The 22,271-nt window shown below is 37.2% G+C and overlaps 4 protein-coding genes across 6 annotated transcripts; 2 read left to right on the top strand and 2 right to left on the bottom strand.

The window, feature by feature from the left end:
* Nucleotides 1-4,532: 4,532 nt before the first annotated feature.
* LOC18026845 (polyamine-modulated factor 1-binding protein 1) lies at nucleotides 4,533-9,343 on the bottom strand. 2 transcript variants are annotated; one of them, XM_006410856.2, is made up of 19 exons: nucleotides 9,021-9,343; nucleotides 8,699-8,926; nucleotides 8,509-8,604; nucleotides 8,320-8,372; nucleotides 8,132-8,228; nucleotides 7,854-7,927; nucleotides 7,599-7,719; nucleotides 7,269-7,379; nucleotides 6,950-7,026; nucleotides 6,791-6,857; nucleotides 6,624-6,689; nucleotides 6,421-6,528; nucleotides 6,183-6,313; nucleotides 6,004-6,070; nucleotides 5,753-5,817; nucleotides 5,571-5,664; nucleotides 5,326-5,396; nucleotides 4,870-5,228; nucleotides 4,533-4,734 (listed from the first exon to the last, which is right to left on the bottom strand). In XM_006410856.2, the coding sequence occupies exons 1-18, from the start codon at nucleotides 9,168-9,170 to the stop codon at nucleotides 4,892-4,894; spliced, it is 2,013 nt and encodes a 670-aa protein (XP_006410919.1). In that variant the 5' UTR covers nucleotides 9,171-9,343; the 3' UTR covers nucleotides 4,533-4,734; nucleotides 4,870-4,891. The 2 variants fall into 2 exon arrangements, with proteins under 2 accessions (XP_006410919.1, XP_024004298.1); XM_024148530.1 differs by having other exon boundaries at nucleotides 4,533-4,731.
* Nucleotides 9,344-12,228: 2,885 nt separating this feature from the next.
* On the top strand, nucleotides 12,229-14,824 carry LOC18026844 (ABC transporter G family member 2). Its single transcript, XM_006410855.2, has one exon. The coding sequence runs from the start codon at nucleotides 12,451-12,453 to the stop codon at nucleotides 14,707-14,709; it is 2,259 nt and encodes a 752-aa protein (XP_006410918.1). The 5' UTR covers nucleotides 12,229-12,450; the 3' UTR covers nucleotides 14,710-14,824.
* Nucleotides 14,825-18,322: 3,498 nt separating this feature from the next.
* LOC18026843 (serine/arginine-rich splicing factor RS2Z33) lies at nucleotides 18,323-20,899 on the top strand. 2 transcript variants are annotated; one of them, XM_006410854.2, is made up of 7 exons: nucleotides 18,323-18,438; nucleotides 18,877-18,990; nucleotides 19,501-19,540; nucleotides 19,691-19,786; nucleotides 19,883-20,070; nucleotides 20,155-20,256; nucleotides 20,391-20,899. In XM_006410854.2, exons 2-7 carry the CDS (start codon nucleotides 18,884-18,886, stop codon nucleotides 20,698-20,700), a joined length of 843 nt encoding a protein of 280 aa, XP_006410917.1. In that variant the 5' UTR covers nucleotides 18,323-18,438; nucleotides 18,877-18,883; the 3' UTR covers nucleotides 20,701-20,899. The 2 variants fall into 2 exon arrangements, with proteins under 2 accessions (XP_006410917.1, XP_024003921.1); XM_024148153.1 differs by lacking the exon at nucleotides 18,323-18,438 and having other exon boundaries at nucleotides 19,270-19,540.
* LOC18026842 (protein ALUMINUM SENSITIVE 3) lies at nucleotides 20,718-22,037 on the bottom strand. Its single transcript, XM_006410853.2, has 3 exons — nucleotides 21,743-22,037; nucleotides 21,380-21,625; nucleotides 20,718-21,281 (listed from the first exon to the last, which is right to left on the bottom strand). Exons 1-3 carry the CDS (start codon nucleotides 22,001-22,003, stop codon nucleotides 20,970-20,972), a joined length of 819 nt encoding a protein of 272 aa, XP_006410916.1. The 5' UTR covers nucleotides 22,004-22,037; the 3' UTR covers nucleotides 20,718-20,969.
* Between the last annotated feature and the right edge of the window lie 234 nt (nucleotides 22,038-22,271).

Here is a 22,271-nt window from a genome sequence, read left to right as displayed (position 1 = left end):
GCATTGGCTATTACTTACTACTAGAATTTGCATAGCTTCATGCATCACCATTCTGTCTTGTTGCTGCTACATCTCAAAAAAGGAATTCACAATTTGCCGAAATTCAAAGATTAACTGTGGAGCTCAACAGGAAGATCATCAAGGAGTCAAGGACGTCGTTAAGCCAACAACATTTATTTTTTTCTTCATTTTGCTTAATTCGTTCGTCTTTTCAATTGTTGTATATAATTTTTTTCACGGCACAATTGTTGTATATAAATAGTCGTTTTTCAAAAAGAAAAACAAATTGGAAATGCATTTGAATTAGTTACGAACGGAGAGGATCGATGAAGTATAATCTCAGACAAAAAAATGTTCAACAAGTGTCGAAATACTGACTTCAATTCAGTATTAATGAGTTGAAGTCAATAGGTCAGATCTATATAACTTAACAGATTGAATATTCAGTTCGACATAAAATACTGCATATTTATTTGTCAAAATATCATGATTTACTGTTTTTTATTTTTCGATGGTATAAATCATAATGGTTCAAAATTTGTTACAAGCAATGATGCATGTAGAATTGCTCTAGCATGTAATGTATATAAAAGTGTTCAACAAGCGTCGAAATGATGATTATTAATTTATTAGCTTTGGTGAATTACAATGGTGGATAATCTCACGTTAAATTATTGAATAATCTATGGTGAGACACACAACTAATGTTATTTTTGAACCAGATGAATTTGACTTTATGTTTTACTGTCTAGCTCACATACGCACACAGCACACTATCATATTTGAATCTGCTATACTAATACAAATCACTGTTGTTTAAGCTCCGGTTCATATAGATTGGGTTTAATATTGCAATAAAATGATATTACATATATTAATTCGACGTCTAATGAGTTTGTGAATCTATTTTGAGGTCCTCAATAGATTATGTTCCCATTCCTCGTACTTACCCCCTCCCCCTTCGCAACCTTAAACTGTTTTTCGATTTTCGTTTCCTTGATAAATACTCCATTTAATTTAGCCAGTAACCTCACTAAAACCAAAGTCTAGACTTTAATTTGAATATACTAAATTGTTCACCGTAATCCAATATTACTAAACCTAATATATATTCAAACTACGTCTATGATACATGGACGTAGATCAAAATTTATTACTACATGATCTTTAAACAAACTTTATGAGAATTGACGGACCATTACTATAATCAATCACGACTGTACATTCGTAAACACACAAGAATAGTCTTTTACAAAATACTTAATATTTCAGTATAAACCTAAATCCCACAAACCACAGCAAGTTTGAATACTAGCTTCCTTTATAAATTTGTACAGGGAACAAACTAAAATACATGATTGACAAATGACAATCATCCGGTAAATACAAAGTTTCTCTAAGCCAATCTACTAGTACGAACTGATTCCACACATAAAATATTTATGAACTGAATATACGTTAACTATTTTGGTTTGCAAACAAAACAATTTTTTTTCTAACAACAAAAACTTCTTCTTAACATATATATTATAAGTATAACTGTCATGCTTGTAGATTTGTAATTTCAGCCAAAAAGTTTGTATACTACGATATTTCTATGCGCGCATAATCCTTTCCCTCGTGTCTCATTGGCCACGATAACAACGGTCACGTGAATGGTAAAAGAGCACAAGCGGTAGGTGACAAAAGTCGCAATCTTTTCTTATAGAAAAGAAAAAAAATCACAATCTTTTTTTTTTGTCAAAAAAAATCACAATCTTTTATGTTACAATTTACAATTAAAATGCATAATACTGTTTCTTTTTTCTTTTGACTAAATAAAATGCACAACTCTTTGTTTCTACTTTCTACATACAATCACAAAGTTATCTTTTAAATCTGAAAAGGGTAATAATTGTTGCAGGTTGTGGGTAAGTGGATAGCTCCTTTCATCCCCACACTCCTATACTATTTTCTCAAGTCCTTTCGCTTTCTACTTTCTTTAATCATTAAATAACCGCATGTAAGATTATATACCTTCCTTTTTTTACCTGAGTAATGAAGTTAGAAATGAGATCATGCCAGTGGACTTAGAAAAACTGATTTTAGCACTTTGTACTTTTTATTTACACTTGAGATCATTAGAGGTTGGATTCTGTTACGAAAAAAAAAAGAAATCATTAGAGGTTGGAATTTTAGTCAAAAATCTGTTACAACTTTATAGTAGATTACGCCTGATTAACTAAATAATCTTTATAAAAAATACTGATACATTAGGCACCTAATATTAATATGACTACAAAACACGAAAAAATTCAATGAAATTTGCAAAATCAGTAGTTAAATCTTGGATACTTTTTGGAATACAGAACCATAATCTTAAATACCTTAAAACAACAAATAAATGGTTTATTCAAAACGCAGTGGAACACACAAATTAGCGTGTAGGCAAATATATTACAAAGATAGACTGTGTGTTCGGTATTTTCTGTATGCTATGCTGCATACGAAGTAACCATATTGGGAGCCATATTATATATAATTCATCGTAACAGAAGCAGAGGTTTAGTTAATTAGTTGGTAATTCCGTACAAATGATGTCTAAGTTGGTGTTGGAGAGAATTGGAGTGGGAACTCTGTCGTACACAGCGAAGTACCTAAAAAAGCAGAGTGACTTCTTCTCTGTTTCAATCATTGAAACACCTCATAAAGTAAATGCCTACCACTTTTAATTTCCCTTTTCGCAAATTGTTTGTTAAATACTACTTTCTAACATATTTTTCCCGGAAGGATTTAATGTTAGCATTCTGAGATTATAAATGGAGTAAGAATGGTGAGAGCAACTACATTTTCAAAATTTCAAAATATCCCAAACTGTAAAAATAAACTAACAGATGACAATGCCAATGACACGCATATTAATTCGAGCCACACCCAATCCAAAATCTTAAAATATCTCTCACTTATACATGGTTTAAATAAGGTGATAAAGAAAGTAAGAAATGAAATATGATTGCAAAAGTAAAATTAACAAAGAACCATAAAGTTGGAATAAGATTCAGAGTAAGTTGTAAACAAATCCTTAAATAATTTAGATCCCACTAATGAGTTAATGGAGTGAGTAGTGGGAAGCCTCTCAGTCAAAACATATGCACACCATAAAACCACCACATTTCATATGAATGTGGGCCTACCTTTTTCCTTTATTCTGTTATTGTATATTTACTTCTCCTTATAATAAGTGGACTTGAAATTGTAATGTGCATTCATATTTTTTTAGTTACCACGTAATTCGAATTTGAACCTCTCGAAAATATTGTTAAAATATAAGGAAATCGAACTGTTCAGGTAGGACTAGGCCAAGACATCAAATGATAACAACAAAAACCATTACACTGCTTTTGCAGTATCAAACAAAAAAAGTGTCATTCAACGATCAAATCGGATCTCATTACAGTTGCTGACCTTTTTTTTTCTTTCTTTTGTGATCCAGTTGAAGCAAACAAGCTCTGTGCCAGTGCATACAAAAGACATGTTATAATATCGAATGACAAAATTAAAACAGAGAATAATGGTTTGATCAATTTTATCTGCATTTGCATATATGTTTATTTGTTAAATCATTGTATTATTATATATTTTTTTTTCAAAAAAGAGAACAAAACTCTGAGTTGTGACTCCATTTTTTATTTAAAAGTGTGTTGAATTTCTCAAAACGGGCTATCTATTGAAGATTTTGCATAGATGTTTATTTGTCCAATTTCTAGCACATTCATTAAAGTTACTCAAAACCCCTTCCTAATGAAGGAAAGTTAAATCCTAAATTGAAAAATGAAATCCCAAATACAATGTTTTAATTTAATCATTTGACATTTTACTTTAAAAACAAATATATTTCTCTACGTCTGAAACAATTGGAGTCTAAGTTAACTAACTTCAAATAATCTTCTTTACTAGCTCAGAAATAATTTTGTTCAAAAATATTTATTTAAGACGTAGGCGTTAGCATTAACTAGACAAAAAAAATGTTGAAACTCTTTTAATGCGTTCAATATGCAATAAGCGCATTGTATTGTGTGAAGGTAGCAAATGCATTTAGATCGTTAGAACGTACTGACCCACACTATATGCAAATTCAAACTTTTCAATTTTCAAACCAATTTGCCAATTAGGTAAGAACATTTGCCCTCTTTACAGGAAAATATTTTATGACAAAAGATGAATCACCTTAATGCTTTGCCTATAAAAAAGTACTCCATCCGTTTCACAAAGAATGTTGTTCTGACATTCTTCACACAAATTAAGAAATAAGATGAAAAATATTTTGTATCCTTATTAATTTGCAGAAAATGACTCTTAGAATTATATTTATAATTAATTTTCTGAATTTATTGAGGTTAAAAATGGTATTTTATGTTAAAAATTACATTGAAATTCTAAAACAACATTCTTTTTGAAACAAAAAAAAGACACTCTTCGGAAGAAGTTTCAAATAGGAGCGAAAATGAAAAAAAATAAAATCAGATATTATAATATATAATTCTGTTCTTGGCGAAGAAAAGACAAAAAATATGCCGGGAGAGGTAAAGAGTATACTCAATAACATATCTACATTTGATCTTATATCAAATTAGAAATTCAAAAAGAAGAAAGAAACTTACAATTCCCTTTATATGTTTTATAACTCTGGAAAGTCAGAACCTTTCAGTTAGTTAAATAGTAGATAGAGATATACTCCTCTTCCTCCATCATCTGCTGCAGAACACAACAACAAATTAACATCGAGTAAGTCTTTACTAACATTACGTTAACATTATAACATTACCAAAATTAATGTGGGTTTAATCTCTGAAAGGATATGGTAGCTATGTTTGAGTTCAAGTGGCTTACCTTTGCAAAATTGGGTCAGCTATTAGTTTTTGAGGTGAGTGTCATCAAGAGCATCGAATTCCCAGTCATTGATTTCATCTGCCAAGAACTCTTCTCCGTCGTCCAGTTCCAACTCAAGCTGTTTCTTTGTCGGGTCTTCCTTCTCTGAAGACCCTTTTTCACTGGTTGGCGAACTAGACTGTTTCAGGACTGTGTCGGAAAGTGGAGTCTCGTGAATCATTTTCAAGGACGGTGAGCGTGAAGAAGAAGAGGTTCTTGAAGGAGACTCAATATCTAGAAGCGGGCGTTCGATGGACTCAAACTCTTCTTTTGTTTTGTCCAATGCCTCAAATAGTTCTTTCACTCTTTTATCGTCTTTCCTGGATCAAAGAAAACCAAACCAGGAAGGAGTGATGTTTTTTTACTGAATATGAATAAAACGTCTTAAAATGAATGGGCATAATTTTCTAACTTTACCTGGAGATACCTTCCGTTTGTGAATAGAATGGCTTTTTCATCGCATCCACAACACTTAATGTTGTTACAAACTGGTAAAGTTAACAAAGGAGAATCAGAAGAAAGGTTACAAAAAAGAACGGGGAGAGCACAAACTTGTACGACAATTTCTTGTCTATGCAGCAGGAATCAAGCTTGGAAATTTTCTGTTTTATTATTTAAATTGAGAGAAGTGGTCTAGATGTCTGTTTCATAAAGCCAAGTACCTTGGCTTCGAGGTCCAGATACTCCTTCTCAAGCTGTTTTCTAGAATCAGTTGGCTTTGTATCCTTATCGTCTATCGTTTTCTCTGTTTCTAACCTGATATTCCCCATAAACAGATCAAATAGAGCAATCAGCCTAACTCTGGTCAAATAAAATTTACAGGAACAGAGAAGTGATATATTACCCTTTACTTGGTTCCAAATTTTCGACAACTTTTCGAATCTTGGGTATAGACGGATCCAACTGTTCCTGAGTTGATTTTAACAATGTGAATATGAAATTAATCGTTAGTTTCCAGTCTGTAACCAAGTGAAATTCATTCAGCATAAGGTCCGACATTATAGGAAGTGGAATAATTTTTGTTGTAATGTAAAAAATCATCTACTGTTTTGTGATTAAATTGGCATTAATTTTGGGGTAAACAATTAAATTTACCTTGTAGAAAGAAAGGAGTTGAACAATCAGGTCGATGAAATGGTCACCATATCTCTCCATCTCCCCACTTGAGTATCGATCCATGGTGGAAGGAATGTCAAAATACGGGATCAAATGCTAAGTAATTAAGGAAAGCAACATAATTTCTGACTTCTTTGCATAGTGGAGATAAGACATACCTCACTTGTTTTTCCTTTTGTTGAGAAAATTTAGACTGGAGAATCCAGGTATCTTCCAAAAATTTGATCCACTTATTTACAACATCTGCCTCTACTCGGCATGAACATATTGAACGAGTCAGCTCTTCTTCCTACACCGTAAGCCAGCCAAACATTATGAACTATTCTAATGGGCTAATTTCTATACTTTATCTCTGCTTACGTTCCATCAAGCTAATAAGAACAAGTAGTTAGTTACCTTTGACTTCAGGTGCATAAGAATTTCATTACTTGCATTATCAAACTGCTCTCTTTCTTCTCTGGCATTGCGAAGGCGAGCCCGGGCAGACGTTATTGAGGTGTTGACCTTCAAAATACATGTGAACTCTGTAATACGACCTACAAATCTAAATCTCTACCAGTTCAGTAAATTGCACTGGAATAAGTTCTTATGGAAGTTACTGTTTTCAGCTGAGCTTCAAGATCATCCTTCATAATTTCAAGGTTTTTTAACTCTGCCGCTACATCCTGAAAATCATATTTGTGCATAATAAGAATATGTTAAAAGAAATCCAAAGCACTAAACCATTATTACATTAACAAGGTCAAAGAGATCAGGGGATAAAAACCTTCTCTAGCTGGCTGACTTCATTAGTTTTGGAAACTCGGTAGCTAAGAGCTTCTTCTTTCTGGCTTCTGCTTTTAGATACGGAAAGAGATACAGAGGTGAACTATGGTAATTTAGAAAGTAGATAAATTTGAAATTACCAGGTTACATTTGCTCTCACCTATGATCCACGATTCTTTTTTCGGCTTTCGAGGTAGAGTTGAGTAAAGATTCTGACAGAACTTTCAGTTTATCAACCTGCAAAACATAAATTGAATTCAGTTAGATTTTGACCCTATTTTAACACCAAAACCAACAGTTAAATGCGAAATTAGGTATATGAGGTCGTACACTAGTGACATCAAGGCAGTAATTATAGAACAGAGTTGAACTTTGCCAAATGAATCTTTGTATTTCCAAGATTTTGAACAAAATGTATGAGACAAATACCAACAAACTAACAAAAGCGGCAAATGTTCTGAATTGTCTGCAGTTTTTACCTTCTCACTGTGGCGTTGAACGGAATCACCATTTCTTAATGATTTTTTCTTCAGCAAGAGTGCTTCTAGCTTCGAAAAAGTGCGAACTTGCTCAAGAATTTCTCGGAGAGCCTGCAGCAACCCCATTTTTTCAGTACATCTCACAGGAATTGATCCATAAAATGTATTGAAAAACCATGAAGATACTTGAAAAATAAAACAATGCAATAAAGATTTCCTCGAAGCTATATGGGGGACTTCATTTCACATGGCTAGCATACATATCAAGACTTCAGTACCTTTCTATAAAAGCAAGATTGAGGCAGTAAAAAGAAGGAGAGACAATCTCACCTCTGTTGATGCAGCATTGGTTCCAGCGGTTTTTGAACTATCTTCATTTGAAGCCTGCTCGAGAACCTTGACCTTCGTATTATCGAGTTTCTCCATGAGCGTATGGGCTTCAGTATCTATTCTGAGGCAGTCACAAATGAGAAATGAAACGAGAGAAGTAAATTCTTAAGACTTTGACGTTCTCAAAACTCCACGCAAAGCTTCATCATAGTGAAATTTAGAGAGTGTATAAAAGGGTTCTTATCCAAAGAATACCTTGCAAGATCAGCACTGATTTTTAGCCCTGAGATTGCACCTTGGACATATTGAAGAAGTTCCTCGCGCTTTGCCTAGAAAGAAAAAATTAACAGAAAGAGGCATTACAGAATGCAAGATCTCTAACAGCTTGTTCAAGAACAATTAAATCCATTGAGCGTGTTCTTATTGCAAACCAAGAACATGTGAACTTTGAAATCATCTGGTCAACAATCCATACTAAGAAACAGAGTCTAGATGACAAAACACCTGCTTTGCAAAATCCAGCACATCCTTACCAGAACTTCATCCTTGTACTTCGAAAACACCGTTGCTAAGTCCTGCACATTTTGAATCACTGCTTCGTGAACTTCCTTCTCTCCTGACAAACAGAGCCTGTATGTATCAACCATGACCATTTGAGTCGAAACTCAACGCTTGAAGTAACTGAAAACAAAATATTCAACTGAAGGGAAACCAGCATCACCCAAACAGTTCCAGAAGCAGCTGGACTTCTTCCTCATTTGGTGCTTCCAGAATCTGTATCATAGAAAAGAGTTAACCGTATCAGCAATAAATAGTCATCTTCAATCTCTATTGCAATGTTTCAGAACCAAACAGCAGAAACCGTACAATGATTCTGTCTTACATAGCTACACTCCACTATCTAACTTACCATAGATAATACCATCCCTTCAAGCGCCTCACTGTGAAGAAAGACATCACGGAAAGTCATTGGCTCACCGGGGAGACCAGGATCAACGTAATAAACCTGTCCAATCTCACAAACGATTTAGCCACCCCAAAAACATGACTTAAATAAGCTAAAAAACTGCAGAGACATGTGAAATTGGATATATACTCACGGTGGTGAAGTTTTTGGGAGAATCCTTGGCTTCCTCGGAATACGGTTGATTCTGATCGTCGGTTTTGTGATTGTTAATCTCTGAAAACGAATCAGACAATCTCTCGATCTCTCTTAGAGCGACAAGCCATCGTCTCAACAACTGAACTCTCTCGCCGCCCCTTGAAGAAACCGAGACCTCTTCTAACCTCTTCACCGCGAGACTAAAGCTCTTCACATTCCTCGATCCCTGCGTCAAACGCGATTATAACGCGATTAAAACGCGATTCGACAAAACAAGGACAAGAAAATTCGTTCGAGAAGGAGATTTTTTAAGGAATTACGATGCGATCCTGGATCAGTTTCGCGCCTTCGGAAACGGCATTTCCGGCGGTAAGGACGACGGAATCGGCGTAATTTCGAACGGTGCGGGTGATATTGTTCTTCCCGCCGACTTCTACTGCTTTGTGCACCGCCGATCTCAACCACGACATTGCTTTCTCCTCCGCAAATCACAAGCTCGATTTTCGATTTTTTCGAATTTTGGAAAAAAATTAGCGTCTGTTTTTGTGGTTTCTTTTGAATATTACTGGTTGGAGAAAAATAAGATGGCAAATGGAAGAGAAAACACGGAGTGCGATTCGAGCGAGAGAGAGAGAGAAGAGAACAAGTCAGACGCAGCGTGTTCTCTTCGACATTTTCCCGGGTGTTGCTATTTTATTTTTATTTTATTTTTTAAGTATTCGATTTCCACTAATAATTGTTTCATTACCAAACTATTACTATTCAACTCCAGTTAGTTTTATTTTTAGTCAATTCAACTCCCAATTAGTTATCTACTGAACATATTTTGTTATTTTCTTGCCTTATTTACACTAATTTTCCAGATTTAAACATAGGAAAACAATAAATTTATTGAAATGTCTTTTTGTTTTGTTATACTGTTTTCAAAAGTACCAAAACATATGTTTTTCTAAAATTTAACTTTCAAAAAGTTAATTTTAACTTTGTATTGTATGTTTTAGGTTTTTTGTCGTTCCAATTATTGTTTATTTCATGTTGATGTTATTCATCTCTAGCACTTAAAGAGTAAAATGGGATTTATATGGATAGAGTGTTTAGCCATGCATGGATAAGTCTAGCTTCTAAGATGCTCTGAGGTTCCCTAGCTATACGGCTACACATTTAATCAAAGATGAGGGTGAATTATCTCCTAATCTATCCTAAAATCTAATTAGAGTTTGAGAAGTTGCCGGACTAGGTGTACTGGATTTACTGAGGCTATCGAAGAAGGCTCAAGTAAGGTTGTTGAAGCCATAAAATATTTATAGATAACATGTTCAGCAGTTAGGAGATTTATATAAAAATATGATTTTCTAATCATGGCACACTTCCAACAATCTGTCGAAGGTCTCGCAAACAGATGATATTTTACCAAAAAGAAATTCTATGTAGTTTGTTATCGGACTGTCGCAGCCGTATTGTATATTAATATGAATGTCTTTGATGTGAGCTAACTTACACACACAAAATTGATGGCTGTAATTTTCCTTAACTTTGGTTGTTTATAGGATGATAATGCTTTCCGACATTTTTTTCCGCATTGTTTGGTCTAATGTAGTTCTTTAGAACATTCACGGAGCTTTGTTTTGATATTATTCTTAGTAGTACTAATACATAATGTTAGAACTCTTATGTCTAAACAATGCTTAGAGCTGTAAGGCATTTGGTTATGGTATAACAATATTGGTCATGATTCACTGGAAAATGTTTCAATATATAATATTTGTAGATGCCACTGGCAAATTAGAAACTTGTGCCAAGAGAAGATATTTTCTGTTAAAAAAGTTTGTTTGCTTTTTTAGGTGTTTTAATTTAATAATGGATAGTTCTAAGTTATAACCTTCTAGGGTATACCCTTTGTACGTCAAAATGACGATATGAAATTCATTTTCAAAGACTCAAGCATACAAACACTTAGTTTAGAATGGTATCTTGCAAGCACTCAGTGTGAGTAAGTTATAAAATGTTTGCTACATGTTTTGCTTTTTTCAGTAATTATGATTTCACCTTCTAAGCATTGACTTTTATACATCCATTTCTAGCAATCTATCTATGCTCAAAGGTTTTTACTTTTTAGATTATGAAGGTAGTATTCGCAATTTCGAATGACGAGACAATTGTGATAACTATATAGTGCATATGCCACAATATCGCGTCTGAACGTCAGAGAGCAAATCTTTTATTTAGTCAACGGTTTCTTCTCTTTTTTTTTTAATAAAAATTATTATTATTACATCAAGTTGAACTTTTACTAAACCTGGATTAGTTAGTGTTGGTATCTGCATAGCTAGTAGTATAAATAATTTCATTTTCACTTACAAAGAGGAAACATCAAAAACCAATAGTAATTCTGTAAAATTATATGACTACAAATAATTTCGATAATAACGGATAATCAAGGTAATTTCCCAAGGCTAAAACACATAAAATTAAGGATATTTTTCGTTGGTTATATGCGAAACTTTATAACATCATTTCCAGCAAAGTGGAACAGGCAACCTTTCTAATTAAGAACATTCTTGTTCGACCAAGTTATAGCTACCAGATTTCGTTGATTCTAATTTGAAATATTTGTTTGTAAGACCTTTAGTCAACTTTTATTATAGGAAAAAAACTGAAAGGGACAGTTGTCGAAAAACAAACATATATAGTATTGCATATTTCTTTTTCTGTGCGTCATGAGATTTCTTGTAAGAATAGGTAAATGGATTGTACTGATTTAGATATCTATATATGAAGCGTATAGTATAAAGTCCTGAAAAACAGATATAACAGCCATACCAAACATTTATATGCCTACTTCTCCACGTTAGGCTTATATTATGCATTCTTTGTTCGTATTATATGCCTATTTCTTCACGTTAAGCTTACTTTTATCTATTTAGTAATTAGAATTTTGGGGTTTTCGTGTTGCCCGCTCTTACTATTGAAGTCGTGTCCACATTTTCTTCCAATGACTTTTTTTAATCCATTCCTTTTGTCGTAACTATCAAGTTGTCAAAATTTTACTAATTACTGTATGCCCATGTACGTGTGCACCTAAAATTTTGAAATCCTTAAAATCAAACATGTGAATTTCAAAATGATTTTAAAACAGTAAAATATATTTTTGGATTAAAGTATTTGTATTTTCTTTTAATACAAGAAAATCCAAATATGCTAAGATTCAATGAAACATCATTTAGAAGCCATTATAAGAATGACATGATTTGGACAAAAAAATTAAGATCGATGATACAAATACAAGCACAAATGAAATTGTTTGGATTTTCTAATCAATAAAGTTAAAAAATGTAAATTTCAATGGACGTTGTCCTCAACAGATTGCCTTCAAAACCATGTGTTTTTGTCTAACTTTTCTTAATCCATAAAACCCGTGTTGCCAAACCCACATTATCTAACAAAAACCTCCAAAACATCGAATTTTCAAAGTACCCTAAGCCCCAAGAAATAGACATAAACATAAGGGTTTTTGCACAACTCTTCTCACCTACCCATATACTTTTAGGTTAATACATTACATCAATATATACAAAGAAAAAAAAAGAGCCATCGTTAGATACTTAGAGATTACCAACTATATTGACCATTTCGTATCTCTTTCATTCTTCTATAAAAAATCCTCCATATATAGTCTCTTCTCATTTCTATTCATATCTTCTTTGTGGGTATGAGCTTAAACCCATAACCTGAGTAATACTAAAAAAAAACATGTCTGGCTTGCTCGCAAAATTATCTCCAGCCAAACGCGTAGCCGGCAACAATGATCTTCCTCTGTTTTACGTAAATCAGACTTCCATGGAGCCTCAAAGAAGTCCAAGAGACACGCCTAGAGTTACTGCCACACTCGCCGAGCTTCTTATGAATGTGGAAGATGCAAGAAATGACCAAATCACAACTCGCCGAGCTTTGGAAATGGTCTCGCCTCTCACTTCCTCTGCATCCTCTTTCAATTCATGGACTTCGGCTCCAGCTTCTTCTATATCTTCTTCCCCGTTTGTTCTTTCCTTCAACGACTTGACCTACAGCGTGAAGATCCGGAAGAAGTTTGAGCCTCTCGCTTGCTGCGGGAAGTCGTCAAATGATTCCGCAGTGAACACTAAGATACTACTCAATAATATTTCAGGTGAAGCTCATGAAGGGGAGATGATGGCGGTTCTTGGAGCAAGCGGGTCTGGTAAATCAACGTTGATTGACGCATTAGCCAACCGGATCGCCAAAGATAGCCTTAGAGGCTCAATCACCTTAAACGGGGAAGTTCTTGAATCCAGCCTGCAGAAAGTCATATCGGCTTACGTGATGCAAGACGACCTTCTCTTCCCGATGCTTACTGTGGAGGAAACTCTAATGTTCTCTGCAGAGTTCAGGCTCCCTCGCTCTCTCTCCAAGAAGAAGAAGAAAGCAAGGGTTCAAGCTTTGATTGACCAACTGGGCCTGAGGAGCGCTGCAAAAACCGTGATTGGTGATGAAGGACACAGAGGCGTGTCTGGAGGAGAAAGGAGACGTGTTTCGATCGGGATCGACATAATCCATGACCCGATTATCCTCTTCCTCGACGAGCCAACCTCAGGGCTTGACTCAACTAGCGCCTATATGGTTATCAAAGTGCTTCAGAGGATCGCACAAAGTGGCAGCATAGTCATCATGTCCATCCATCAGCCTAGCTACAGAATCATGGGTTTGCTAGATCGGTTAATCTTCCTTTCCAGGGGAAACACTGTGTACAGTGGCTCACCAACACATCTCCCTCAGTTCTTCTCAGAATTCGAACACCCGATTCCTGAAAACGAGAACAAAACAGAGTTCGCTCTCGATCTTATCCGGGAGCTGGAGAATTCTGCAGGAGGAACCAAGACACTTGTCGAGTTCCACAAGCAATGGCGAGCAAAACAAGCATCAAGCTACGACAATAATAACAGAAACCCCAATGTATCTCTCAAAGAAGCCATAACCGCGAGCATCTCCAGAGGAAAACTTGTCTCCGGAGCAACAAACAGCTCCTCAAATCTAACATCATCGTTCCAAACTTTCGCAAATCCGTTCTGGATCGAAGTGATCGTTATAGGCAAACGCTCAATACTAAACTCCAGGAGGCAACCGGAGCTTCTAGGAATGCGTCTAGGAGCTGTAATGGTCACCGGAATCATCTTAGCCACAATGTTCACGAAGCTAGACAATTCCCCAAAAGGCGTCCAAGAACGTCTAGGATTCTTCGCGTTCGCAATGTCCACAACTTTCTACACCTGTGCAGAAGCAATCCCAGTCTTTCTACAAGAACGCTACATATTCATGAGAGAAACTGCTTACAACGCTTACCGGAGATCCTCCTACGTCCTCTCTCAATCCATAATCTCGATCCCTTCTCTCATCTTCCTCGCCGCAAGCTTCGCAGCCACCACATTCTGGGCCGTTGGTCTCGCCGGAGGCGCCAGTGGCTTCCTCTTCTTCTTCCTCACCATCCTCGCCTCGTTTTGGGCCGGAAGCTCCTTCGTGACGTTCTTATCCGGCGTCGTATCCAATGTAATGCTTGGATTCACCGTCGTCGTAGCGATCCTCGCGTATTTCCTGCTTTTCTCCGGATTCTTCATCTCCCGAGATCGGATCCCTCTCTACTGGATCTGGTTTCACTATCTCTCCCTTGTGAAATACCCTTACGAAGGGGTTCTGCAGAACGAATTCGAAGATCCGACGAAATGCTTTGTTCGAGGGATTCAGATTTTCGACAATTCGCCGCTGGGCCAGGTTCCGAACGCCGTGAAATTGAGTCTTTTGAAGAGCATGAGCGGTGTTCTGGGAATCAATGTGACGGCGGAGACGTGCGTGACGACGGGAATCGATATTCTGAAGCAGCAAGGGATTACAGATATCAGCAAATGGAATTGTTTGTGGATCACTGTTGCTTGGGGATTCTTCTTTAGGGTTTTGTTTTACTTCACTCTGTTGATCGGAAGCAAAAACAAACGGAGGTGATGAAACAGTTTTTTTTTCCTTCTGCTGAAAATCGAAAAAAAAAAGAAGAAAACTTTGTCGGATTTTAATTTTTTTCCCATCTATTTATTTGTACTAATACTTCTTCATTCTATAATTAATCAAGTTAATTAAAAAAAGTATACTTGTCTCTCTTGAATAAATCCATTGTTTACGAAGTAATAGATTCCAGGTTCTATTTTAGTATCTTCTTTTTATTCAAAGATAGCAAAATGCTTTATAGGACAAGAAGAAGTTAAAATACTAAAACGTCAAACCAAATTAAGGATTAAAAAACCTAAAATAAATATAAAATTGATAAAGAATCAAGGGAGAAAAACTCAATTTGCAAAGTGGTTCCCATTAAATCAAAATGCAATTTTGAGTCCACTTAATTCTAAGCTAATCTCAACTAATAATAATATTTCTTCAACAATATCCAGGCTGAATTTGATTTGTTTATCTGAAGAATAATTTAGAGTGGGTTGGTAATCAGTTACCTTTATATCCTAGAAAAAGTATATGCATGAATGCTTACTTCTATCAGCAATTTTGGGACCAGATAGGTGATGATATCACGATGTTGGTTCAGAATTTCTTTAACTCAGGCCTCATGGAAGAAGGAATCAATCAAACTCTCATATGTCTTATTCCAAAGAATCCTTCGGCGACGAGAATGTCCGAGTTCAGGCCTATAAGCCTTTCAAATGTGGCATATAAGATTATAGCGAAAGTCATGGCCTTGCGCTTAAAGCCACTCTTGAATGATGTTATCTCGGATTCTCAAGCTGCATTTGTCCAAGGCCGGCTCATCAATGACAATATCCTAATCGCGCACGAACTCCTCCATGCCTTGAACTCTAATAATAAATGCTCGGAGGAATTTATTGGAATTAAAACCGACATCTCCAAGGCTTTCGATCATGTTGAGTGGCCATTCCTCCGTATGGCACTTGAAACCTTGGGTTTTGATGAGAACTGGATCTACCTGATCATGAAGTGTGTCACCTCGGTTTCTTACCAGGTACTAATCAATGGGAACCCTTACGGAAACATCGCTCCTACTAGGGGTTTGAGGCAAGGGGATCCTTTGTCCCCTTACCTTTTCATCATTTGCACTGAAATGCTAGTTCGCTTATTGGCGAAAGCGGAATCTGATGGCAAAATTTCTGGCTTGAAGGTTGCCAGGTCTGCTCCTCCTGTTACCCATCTCTTATTTGCTGATGATAGTATGTTCTACTGTAAACAGGATGAGGAGGAGCTGAATCATGTTGTTAATATTCTGGAGGAGTATAGTCTTGCCTCAGGTCAAAGAATCAACTATCAGATATCCAGTATCTACTTTGGATGAAACATTTCCCCTTCACGGCGTAATGAGATCAAAATGATACTTAATATTGAAGAAGAAGGTGGAGAAGGAACCTACTTGGGATTGCCCGAATCTTTTGGAGGCTCCAAAGTTTCAATACTTGGATATTTGAAAGACAAGATGTCTAAAAGAATAAATGGATGGCAAAACTCCTTTCTTTCCAATGCTGGAAAAGAGATACTTTTGAAAGCGGTGGGTTTTGCTTTGCCAACGTATACTATGAGGTGTTTCCTGCTTCCCAAAACAACCTGTAACAAATGGCCTCTCTAATGGCGGAGTTTTGGTGGAAAAATGATAAAGAAAAGAGGGGAATGCACTGGAAGTCTTGGGAATACCTTTCTAAGCCCAAGAACAAAGGTGGCTTGGGCTTTAAGGACATTAGAGCTTTCAACATTGCACTTCTGGGGAAACAACTCTGGAGAATTATCACAAAGCCAGACACTCTCCTGTCTCGTGTTTTCAAAGCCAGATACTTTGCTAACTCTAACCCTTTATACGCTGGACCTGGCTCAAGACCATCCTATGCTTGGAAAAGCATCAGGACTGTGCAACCTCTTATCAGAAGAGGCATTCGAAGAACTGTGGGAAATGGCAAAAACATTTCGATTTGGGAAGACCCTTGGATTAGTCGCAACCCGGCAAGACCTCTTGAGGTAACTAAAAGCATCCCCTCATCATTACATCATAATGTTAGTGACTTGAAAATGGTGAAGGACCTTTTATTACCGGAGTGTCGTGAATGGAATTATGCTGCATTGGAGTGTTTCTTCTTAGAGAATGATAGAAGATTGATAGAGGAAATTAGACCTGGGGGAGAGAATAGTATCGATGGATTTTGTTGGGATTTTTCGAAGAATGGTCAGTACTCTGTTAAGTCTGGTTACTGGGCTCTGCAAAATAGTGTTGACAAGGATCAAAAACCAGTAGAGACTGATCAACCTAGTATCGAGCCTTTGTTCCAAATGATCTGGAAATTGGACACTAGCCCCAAGGTTAAACATTTCTTATGGCAATGCCTGAGTAATGCTATATCGACCGCGGCTAATTTGTTCTACAGACACATTGCTAATGACCTATCTTGTGCTAGATGTCAGATGGAAGAAGAGTCGGTGAATCACCTCCTCTTCAGCTGTACTTACGCCAGACAAGTTTGGGCCCTATCCAACATTCCCTCTCCTCCAGGTGGAGCTGTGTCAGAATCCCTCTTCACCAACCTTCATCGAGTCCTCACCATTCCACACTCTCATCCAAATGGCAAAGGTACCAATCCCCTAATGCCTTGGCTTCTTTGGCGGTTGTGGAAGAACAGAAACGAATATCTATTTAATGGTAAGGACTTTGATGCCCTTAGTGTGGTCAACAAAGCAAAAGAGGACACTGAAGAATGGGTTAATAGGTTGGATGAGGATGATAAAAGAGATGGAATTTCGGTTATACGAGAAAGTCGAACGCGATGGAAGCCTCCCCCCAGAACTGGATTAAATGCAACACTGATGCGACCTGGTCCAATAATGCTACTTGCTGTGGTATTGGATGGGTACTTCGGGATCATCGTGGAAGAGTTTTGTGGTTGGGAGCCAAAAAAATCCCGAAAACTCGAACCGTTTTAGAGGCAGAGTTGGAAGCCATGAGATGGGCCATTCTCTCTATATCTGCATTCAATTATGAGAGTATAATCTTTGAATCAGATTCTAAAGCCCTCGTAGATGCATTCTCTGATCATCACCAATGGCCCCTTTACTCTCCAATCATACAAGACATGCATCATTTGCTGAAACGGTTTAAGTTCCATCAGTTTGGCTACAACTCTAGGGAAGGAAATATCGTTGCAGACAGAATAGCAAAGGAGGCTCTTTCTTTTTTGAATTATGTCCCTAAGTTATATTTTCTTCTGCCCTTTTGGATCAAATCTTATGTTGAGAATGATTACAGTGTAACAAATATGTAATCCTTGGTGCAATGAAGTTGTTTTTGAGTTAAAAAAAAAAAGTATATGTTAATTTGTGTTTTACTGTAATTCTAATTTCTAACCTTTTTAGCCACGTTTAAGGATTAAACAAATCAATGCATTTTGTGGTTCTGAAAATCTCTATGTTATATGATTTCAATCCATTAATGGGCTTACTACTATTTTAGGCCCAACAGATTGCAAAACATTCGTTAAGATGGATTCTTATCTTTTTGTTAAACACCTTGCGTCGGTTTAGGAGACCACATCAAATCACTACCGTTGAATTTAGTCGGTTTAATGCGGAAGCCAATATTTATTTTACTCTTCGGCGTACCGACTTTGCTACCATACGCTGTTCTTCCCCCTTTCGTCTCGAAATTAGGGTTTCCCAGTGCTCTCCTTTACTCCCCAGGTATTAAAAATCTATGAAATCTGACTGTCTGGACTGTAATTTAGTGTTTTCTGAGCTCAGATTCAGGTTTTACATTGGTTTTATACTTCTGCGGTGTTGTTTTTGCTATGTTTCTGTCTTTCTGCTAAGAAGTTTTTCTGTCTTCCAAATACAAATTCATCTTCTCGTCTCTAATCACATTAGCTGAGTGGCGTTTGATTGAATTTTTACCCCTTTGGATATATTTCGAAAGATGCAAGTATTCTTGTGTAATCTATGTAAGATAGGTCTTGACTTAGTGAACTGATGCGTTGTTCTAGCCTTTTGATCCTATCTGTTAATTGAATTCCCAGAGACCATTGTGGTTTTTCTTCTTGTATCTGATTTTTTTTTCATTTTAATTTCTAACAAGTTATGCTCAAATTTTGTGGTTTATTCGTTTGTTTTTGTGTTTTATAGTTTGAAAATGCCTCGCTATGATGATCGCTACGGGAACACTCGTCTCTATGTTGGCCACTTATCATCCAGAACTCGTACCCGAGACCTTGAACGTCTTTTCAACAGATACGGAAGGTAACTGAATCTTCTCAATCTCCCTATTTATTAATGATTTCTTGATTTATGTGTTAGGGATAAATGAGGGTCTGAATGTGCTCTTTTTTTTTTTTTACTTCAATTTCTGAGAATTTGTTTGTTATAGTACGAGGAACATATGCAGAAAATTAACACCAAGTATAGAGTTTGCTTCTTTATCTCGCTCGTAATACACTGTGTTCTGATATTTATATACTTGAGGGAAGATTGTGGATCTAGGTTTAGTGTATGTTTTTAACCTGAATGATCTTATTGAAGGTCTCTGGGATTTTGCCTAACCTGGAGGTGTTTGATGAATGGTGTTTGATGAATGGGTGGACTTGGTGGAAATTCTCGCCAGGTGTATAGGGGTGCCTCGGCGATTCTGTTTTGTAGATTTTTTTCTAAGTGTTTGAATGAAAAGTGGAGATTCAGTCTCAAAATGGTGTTTAGCAGTACCTTAAAGTAACGATGATGGCCTTAATTTTCTGCCAATAATTTCTTCCGCAGAGTGCGAGATGTGGATATGAAGCGAGACTATGCTTTTGTTGTAAGTAAAATCTCCTTTTATCATGATGTTTTGATTTTTTTTTTTTTTTTTTTTTTTTTTATTGTTGTGAACTATGTATGGTGTTGGCAAATACACATTATGCATGTAGCTTTTTTTTTTTTTTTTGTGGCCTCATATTTGTGAAAACAGGAATTTAGTGATCCCCGTGATGCTGATGATGCGAGACATTACTTGGATGGACGAGACTTCGATGGAAGTCGCATCACAGTGGAGTTTTCAAGAGGGGTAAGTTTCTCTATTTCAGGCTTTATTGTTTGTTGTTTGTTTGTATGGCTTGAGTTTGTTCGTCAAAGTCATGGATATCATGTTTGTGTATGATAGGCACCTCGTGGCTCTCGCGATTACGATAGTAGAGGCCCACCTCCTGGATCTGGTCGCTGCTTTAACTGTGGTGTTGACGGTCATTGGGCTCGAGACTGCACGGCAGGGGACTGGAAGAACAAATGTTACCGCTGCGGAGAAAGAGGACACATTGAGAGAAACTGCAAAAACAGCCCCAAGAAGCTTAGGTATGCAATATTTCTCTTAACCTACTGTGAATCGTTTAGTTTGTTCCATTTTCTTACAACCTTTTTTCTTTGGTTGTACGATAGGCGGAGTGGAAGCTACTCCAGGTCACCTGTAAGATCCCGTTCTCCTCGTCGTAGAAGAAGCCCAAGCCGTAGCAGAAGCCTTAGCCGAAGCCGAAGCTACAGGTCAGTACTCTTCCTTGTAAATGCTTGTAAACTTCAAGAAGTTCTTGGTTTACATAAGCTTTCCGTAAGCTTTGTCTCTTGATTAAACCGTTTTAGCTCTCTTTTTTCATTTCTCTTCTATTCTTTATGGCCAGCCGATCAAGATCCCCGGTGAGAAGAAGGGAGAGAAGTGTGGAGGAGAGATCACGCAGCCCAAAGCGAATGGAGGACTCTCTATCGCCAAGAGGCAGAGATCGTAGTCCGATTCTGGATGATGAAGGCAGCCCAAGGATCATAGACGGGAGTCCACCACCATCTCCAAAGCCTGAAAAGCAAGACGGATCAGACCGTGATGAAGGTAGCCCACAAGACAATGGAAATGGCAGAAACTCTGTTGTCAGTCCTGTCGTGGGACGCGGTGGTGACAGCCCTAGAGAGGACCGAAGCCCCATTGATGATGATTGATTCCGAGCAGTCCCGGCTCTAAACCCATGGCCAGTGTGGCGACCAGTCTTTTTTTTTTTTTTTTTTTTTAATGTTTCAAAATTTGATATAAGAGACGCATGGATCTAGAGACGCATGGATCTATTACCCTTTTTTAAAAAAACACAGCAAACCTTTGATCTACTATCTTTTATTATCTAAACAATGATTGGCTTTTCAATTTCAGACACTTTTAAAAAAATTTAGACAATTTTCTTCAAAGGTTGTTGGAAGTATGGATAAGTGAAACTTCAAGTTGAGAAGACATGAGTTTGTAACTGGTAAGCTTTAGTGAAGAAAGATGGCCAACAGAGATACGTACACATGATGCTACTAACCGTGGCTGCTCCAACCATCATGTTCATGACTACGATCTGAAGCTGGATTGCTTCAAGAGGCGATGCACCTCCCATTATCATACCGGTCATGGCCCCCGGTAGCGAGATCAGTCCAACGGTTTTGCAGCTATCCAAAACCGGAGATAGAGATATTACCAAAGCCCTCTTCACCTGTTGTAGCGTCGCTTGTCTTGGCGTTGCTCCTAGTGCCAATGCTGTCTCCACCTTCGGTTTGTGACAAATCAATTAAACCAGGAATCTAATTGAACCGGGAATCTAATTGGTTAAGATTTTGTAAGTTGTAAAAAGGGGAATTTACCAACCAGGTTTAGTTGCATTTTGATGTCGTCTCGTAGCTGTTTCATGGTGACTCCGGTGACCGTCATGGCGTTTCCGACCATCATCCCGGCAACTGGGATGATATACCTCGGAGTGAAAGGAAAGACGTTGAGGACGACGAGAAGGAACATTGTGATTGCAGTTCCGGCGAGGATAGATACTCCGGCCACGTACTTTCCACGTGGCACGTGCTTTGCACGTTGTCCGGCGGTGTATCCGGCGACAGAGACCTGTCCAGCATCAAAAATTATTTTAATTAGAAAGAAAAAAAACAGAGCAGAATATTCTCCGATGCCTGATTAAATATCTCATTTAGGAATCAAATGAGATAGATTGAAAGTACTGACCATGAAGAGATAAGCGAGAATGATCCAGCCGGCGTTTTCCTGATTGAAGATGAACTGAAGAACAAATCCGATAACGGAGAGCTGAAGAAACGATCGGAAAACAGAGTAGATCATTTCTCCTTCCAAAGAAAGCTTCTGAGAGTAGGAAAGAGCCACCGCCAAAAGCACCACCGCGAGCGCCGCAAAAGGCTTCACCATGCCTTTGAGATACTCGATGAGCCATTCGTAATCCTTGAAAAAGGCTGCCCAATCAAGATCCATCTCTCTCTTTTTCTTTCTTTTCCCTTTTGTCCTCTCTCTAGTGGTGCTGTGGTGGAGAAGGGTATTTATATATAAAGAGGACAACTTGAAAAGGAGAAGACACTTTCTTCCTTTATTATCTCACGTGGGTCGAACCTCTATGCTCGAGTGATAGACAAAGTGGCTTAGCCACCTAGAGTAATCGAGACCTCGTCGAATCGATTCCCACAAGTTTTGTTTAAGGTAAAATATGTGTTAAATCCATGTGATCCAAAAGAAAATGAAAAAA

The sequence above is a fragment of the Eutrema salsugineum genome, unplaced genomic scaffold, assembly GCF_000478725.1.
Source record: "Eutrema salsugineum unplaced genomic scaffold, Eutsalg1_0 scaffold_10, whole genome shotgun sequence".
Taxonomy (NCBI): domain Eukaryota; kingdom Viridiplantae; phylum Streptophyta; class Magnoliopsida; order Brassicales; family Brassicaceae; genus Eutrema; species Eutrema salsugineum.
Note: the sequence above shows the minus strand (reverse complement) of the source record. Positions and strands in the feature narration are given on the sequence as shown.